This window comes from Paramisgurnus dabryanus, chromosome 15, assembly GCF_030506205.2.
Source record: "Paramisgurnus dabryanus chromosome 15, PD_genome_1.1, whole genome shotgun sequence".
Taxonomy (NCBI): Eukaryota; Metazoa; Chordata; class Actinopteri; order Cypriniformes; family Cobitidae; genus Paramisgurnus; species Paramisgurnus dabryanus.
This window is the reverse complement of record NC_133351.1, coordinates 2,536,930-2,542,929: the sequence shown is the minus strand read 5'-3', so window position 1 is coordinate 2,542,929 and position 6,000 is coordinate 2,536,930. Positions and strand designations below refer to the sequence as shown.

Sequence of the window (6,000 nt, the reverse complement as noted above, 5' to 3'; positions counted from 1 at the left end):
TGAAATGTGACAGCGAAGTCCCTGTGTCCTCATTCTGCTATGGTGTACCTGTATTTAGCAGCATACAGATCAATCAGGCTATCTATAGCCTCAAAGACACTGCCTCTGAGTTTTTGTTCAGGACACAGATTTTACAATGGACATCAAGTGGCGAGTGTGCAAAAGTGCCTTCAAAGGTGCAGTGTGTAATTATTAAAAGGATCTCTTGACAGGAATGCAAAATAATATACAAAACTATATTATCAGGGGTGTATAAAGACCTTTTTATAATGAACCATTATCACCGTAGAATGAGATGTTTTTATCTACATACACCGAGGGTCCCCTGACGTGGAAGTCGCCATTTTGTGCCACCATGTTTCTACAGAAGCCCTTAATGGACAAACTTTTTACGAAGTTGTCTCCGTAAATGACATGTTTTTCCTGTGGCGGCTACCATAGTTTCTCTTTGCGTTTCAAAAGCGAGGGGTGAGCAGTGGACTGAACCGTTGGTTGCAATTCGCAACCTCACCACTAGATGCCGCTAAAATGTACACACTGCACCATTAAATGTAACCATTAAAAATGTATAGATACCGGTACTACAATAAAGCCCAACAACATACAGTACATTATAGACTATATAGGAAAATGAACAGTTGAATCTCGTGGATTCACAAACAAATGTAGAAAAGTTTGTTTGTCTTGGCTTTTCCTGGTAAATCTATAGACCACGTTCATAAACAACTTTCTGACGTTCATTTCGAATCATCGGACACAGTTTTAGTAAACAGCATAATTTCCTTGGTTTTAAGTTTGATCAAATTTCAGCCACACACCATTTTAAAAGTCTACACTGTAAAAAGATTCCGTAGAATTTACAGTATTACTGCAGCTGGATGCCAGTAACTTACTGTAGATTTAAATTTATTTTAATTACCTGCAACAGTTTGTTCAAAGTTAAATGAAAATTAAACATTAGCAAGTCTGTATCTTTACAGAATAAAACTAAAATAACAGCCTCAAGCAAAGCATTCTGGGAAACAAAATCTGAAGGAAAAACACAGAAAAAGGTTGATGAGGATTTTTGGTTCCCAGAATGCTTTGCATGAGGCTGCTATTTTATATTTTTATTCTGTAAGACAAAGACTTGTTAATGTTTAATGTTCATTTAACTTTGAACAAACTGTTGTCAGTAAATAACATCAATTTAAATTTACAGTAAGTTACTGGCATCCAGCTGCCAGTAATACTGTAATTTCTACGGAATCTTTTTACAGTGTACGAATGAGCAGAAGCCCAAAGTATACATGGTTCTCACAAAAATATGATCACATCAAAACGCCCTGCATTGCTTGAAATGGTCAATTTCTCTTGCGTGTCCAGATGGGAAGAAGATCATAACAGGTTATCTCTCACGCTAGGATTCATTTAAATCTCACACGCAGGATTAGTAACATCCCTGTTACCCGCCGTCAACTCACACCCCAGCAAAGTCAACAGGGCTGGACTGATGAGAGAACATTGTGCAATTTAGTTAATATGAATAAACCCGGTCACTTCATGTACATCACAGTGTGACCTTCACTGTTTTATAAAGTATGAGATGATGGTGAAACATACAAGACCCATCAGGTATAGAGAGTGGGTTTAAAAGAAGAAACAATACGTTTTTATGTACATTTATATTAATAAATAATAGATTTTAGTTTGATCAGCACATGCCACTGCAGCTGGTTTTGTGATCCCATTTTCAATCAGTTAAAAACTACTAGTGTACACAGCAAATTGCTGTAACTCCTAACCTATGTGAAATATTATGATCTTAATATCACAGAAGCAAAAAATGGGTTACAACTTTCATTAAAAACTAAATGCACCTTCATGCATAAATGTGTATGAGCATGCACACTATAAACACTACATCCATCCCTCTCTATTCCACACATCATCAAGTACACATCTGTGTATTCGTGCTGTTCTTCCACACACACATTTGTGCTCAGAGAATATCAATCTCAGTGTGATATTTTCGCATTAAGTCTAAATTACAGCCTCTCAGATCTTGAGTGCTTCTGTCTCTTCTGATGACAGACAACTAAGAGCGCACACACAGAGAGCTCTCATACTCACTCAAGGAAAAACTGAGCGCGCTCTGAAACATTCATGCAATTGCTATACCATCAAAAATGTACACTACTACAACAGCCGCACTGCACACATGGGGCTTTTGAGGATGTTGGTGGTGTAGATCTGGTGTCAACATCCCTGAAAGTCCACAAGCACAATTTTGTTCTCCTTAAATCTAAAAAATGAAGCATAATCTCTGTAGCTCATGGTTGGGCATGGCATAAACAACACAAAGGTGATGGGTTTGATCTCCAGAAAACAAATACTGATAAAGATATGGATTGAATGCTCTGTATAACTTTGATTATTCCAATTCTTGCAACACGTCTGGATGATTTACTTTTGAGTTTTTATTCCATTTTCACTGGCTTTTCTGGAAAGCATTTACCCACAAACTTAAATAATTTAGACAAACTAAATCACCTGAAACGGTTGCTATAGCAACAATAGGCTTATCCTGTGCTTTCAGTCAGCATCAGCACCACATCACCTCTCTCACATCACTGGTAAACTCCCAAACACAAGCCTATAACTCTGCAATGTGTTTTAAAGCACTCAGCTTATTGTTAACTTTATTTTGAGGGTTATTAAGATAAATCCGACAATTTGCCATAACATTTATGATATGCAAACCTTTAATAAAGCAAATGACAATTTTTTGCATAATGAGCAGCAAGTTAGAGACTTTATTTGCATTTCATTGCTGCCCGTCCCCACGTTTTTTCTCAATGGAGCAGATGGGTTTTCAGTCCTCACAGAAATACTGGGACAGATGTTTCAGTAAGACAATCTCTCCATTCTCTCTCTCTCTCTCTCTCTCTTTCTTTGCAAGCAGCCCGGGCTTGGAGATTAGCTTTGAAATCTCCAGTAGGGCATATATGGATTAAAGCAAACGCCGCAAAGCAGCGGAAAAGCCCATTCAGTAAACTTGCATCATGTTTACAAGGCTGGGGTATTAAGAGATTGCAAAATATAGGCCTGGTAGTCATTTAGGGCTGCAGTGGTGATGGGCGGATCAGGGCTGTGTTCAGTACCATGGACAGATCTCTGCATGTGCACTAGACACATGATAAGAAATGCCATAAGTTGTGAAAAACACCACTTCAAACTTTTATTATGAAAAGGTAACTGCTTTTTTCTATTTCAGTTATGTTTTCTTGTACAAACCGATTTTTTTGCTTTTACATGCTTGCATATTCTCATGCCGTTTCTTAATTTTTGTGATGCCTCATTTTTCAAGTTTTCATTGTTAAAACATTTCCGTAAAGCTGCTTTGCATCGATGCACAATGTTAAACGCACTATATAAATACATTTGAATAGATTTGATCTTTGCATGTTTGGTTGTTTAATCAGGGAAAACTGAATTGTGTGCCGTGTCACGAGGGCAGTAACTCTGCCCACTTTACGTATCATCGACGAAATGAGCGCCAGTGTGCCTGAATCCGCGCCCGGGTGAGTTTGGTTTCGGCTGAAGCCGAATAAAGCCTCACAGTTTTCCGTTCAGCACCACAGGACTCCATCCGTCTGCGGACAGCGATGCTTCATCACCCGAATCTCACCCGAGTCGCCCTCACGACCCATTCATCCCGGTGTCGGGCGCGAAGAGTTCATCCAAGGGTCCGACACGCATGTGACTGCAAACACACCGTAACGTCTGAGTAACAGCAACAAAAGGCGACAGAAAGTGAAGAGATCAGACAGAGAGCCGGTAACTTTACGCAGAGACGCGGGTTTTTTTCTGCGCGCATCTAAAGATTGTTGTCATCATGCCTGTAAGGAGAGGACATGTCGCTCCTCAAAACACCTTTCTTGGAATGATAATACGCAAATTCGAAGGACAGAGTAAGTACAAGAAACATATATATTATATACAGAGTAAGCAATATATTTGTCTTCAATATAAAAAGTAATGCATACGTTGCGCGTCTAAACATTTAAGCAAAGTAAATAATATAGTCCCCCTCCTCTTTTTGTCCTTACTGTATATCCATCTTCAGTTTTCGTTTTGTTCCTCGACTACTGTTTCATACAAGGCTGTTATTAAACTAACTAATGATAAAGTAACAATTGCACCGCAGTGTATCTAAAAATCTTAAAATGCGAAATTACATCTGATATTAAAGATGCGTTAGGACAAATGACAGGAACAAAGAAAAGAGCACACAAAGGCTTTCACTTAATGGATTTCATTCACTGTGGAAACATAAAGAAGACTGGCACACGACAACATTCATCTGCTCTTTACAGACCAGGCACACGTGTAAATCACATTGTTTACGTACACAGTGTTATAGAAATATATGAATGACAGCGCGCTCGTGTTCACATAACGCAGACGCGCTGAGTGTCCAACGATTAGCCTACAGTACGCATTAAGAGGATTTTAATCATTTTTATATCAAATCGACATATATAAATCTAGGTTTATATAGTATGTAACCATTTTATAAATCATAAAATGACAAAGATATTGAAAAACAATGGCAAGTATGAAAAGTATTAAAAAATAGAAAATGTTTATACCAAACACCACATCCATTTAATACTAATATGTGTTGCACTTCTTGTTTGTTTCTTTACAGATAAGAAGTTTATCATAGCCAATGCCCGGGTCCAGAACTGTGCTATTATTTACTGTAATGACGCATTCTGTGAGATGACAGGATTCTCACGGCCGGACGTCATGCAGAAGCCCTGTACATGTGACTTCCTACATGGAGAACAAACAACGAGACATTCGATTGCCCAGGTGGCCCAGGCACTCTTGGGGTCTGAGGAACGTAAGGTGACCATCACGTACCACCGCAAGGATGGTGAGTCAAACCTGCTTGGGTTTTCTTTTGGGTCAACCGTACTTACATATTCATACTTTTTCACTGAGCTTGGATTGCCTTTTTCGTGAAGGATACAGGTAATGCTGACTTAAATTTTGTCAAAACGAAAATAGACACCCCGTTTGTCTTTAGGAACAGCCTTTGCAGGATTATGTCAAAAATGCTGTCTAGGTAGGCTAAGTTTGAAAGAGAAAGAAATGAGAGTAGAGTGTCACTAGATGATCTCTTTCTCTTCTCTTGTAAGCGTCTCATTTAGTATGGAGGAAAGCTGATCTCGGCTGAAGTGTGCAGTCAAGCACACTCTTTAATGTGGGCATCCTTACACCCGCCTAGAGCTACTCAGTCAAATTCAGCCCTCAGCCTCTCCAATCTCTTCAAACACACAAGATTAAAGAAAACACACACGGTAGCGTCTGTGTTCAGAGCTGAGATCGTCGTCTGCTTTCTCTCTCGATGTTAGCAGTGTTTGAACAGAGAGATGGGTTAGTGACAATGAGCCGGAAGTCTGAATATGTTTGATGAGCCATGAGGTCTCTGTGACTCTCTAAAGTACAAATTATGTTCTAATGATAGAAGATTTTTCCCATTAGACTTTTGGACATAAAATAGCTTCAATAAGTGCATTGAGGAGATCATCAAAAATCCCATAGACATAACGGTTAGAACACTTTAAATATTTGATTGTCATCTGTTTTGACTTGGTCTTGTATATAAGCACATAGACCAAGTGTTACCAACATTGCTTTTGCACACTTGAATCACAAATCATCATTATGTTTCCTCTTCATGTCTTTATAGTGTTAAAATTGTTAAACAATTAAATAATCACAATAATATAACGGTTGCCACTATCAATGAAAACCATTAATGAGGAAATGCATTAGTGTGATTTCATTGCACGACAGAGTCGCCATATGGCAACACAGCAATTAGTCTATTATGGCACTGAGATGCCATATGGCAATGATCATACATTCTCAATTTACTGTAAAACTATGTTAAACAAAGGTCGATCTGTCAAAATCATCATCAATTTACTCATAGATCCAGCAAAC

At 38.5% G+C, this 6,000-nt stretch overlaps 1 protein-coding gene across 1 annotated transcript in view; it reads left to right on the top strand.

Moving 5' to 3' along the window:
* The first annotated feature begins 3,559 nt into the window (after positions 1-3,559).
* The window catches only part of LOC135733591 (voltage-gated inwardly rectifying potassium channel KCNH7-like), a 91,982-nt gene continuing 89,541 nt past the window's right edge, over positions 3,560-6,000 (top strand). The window contains exons 1-2 of the mRNA XM_065252344.1: positions 3,560-3,953; positions 4,694-4,924. Of these exons, the coding sequence (XP_065108416.1) occupies positions 3,878-3,953; positions 4,694-4,924 (307 nt within the window). The 5' untranslated portion in view covers positions 3,560-3,877. The remainder of the gene's footprint in view (positions 3,954-4,693; positions 4,925-6,000) is intronic.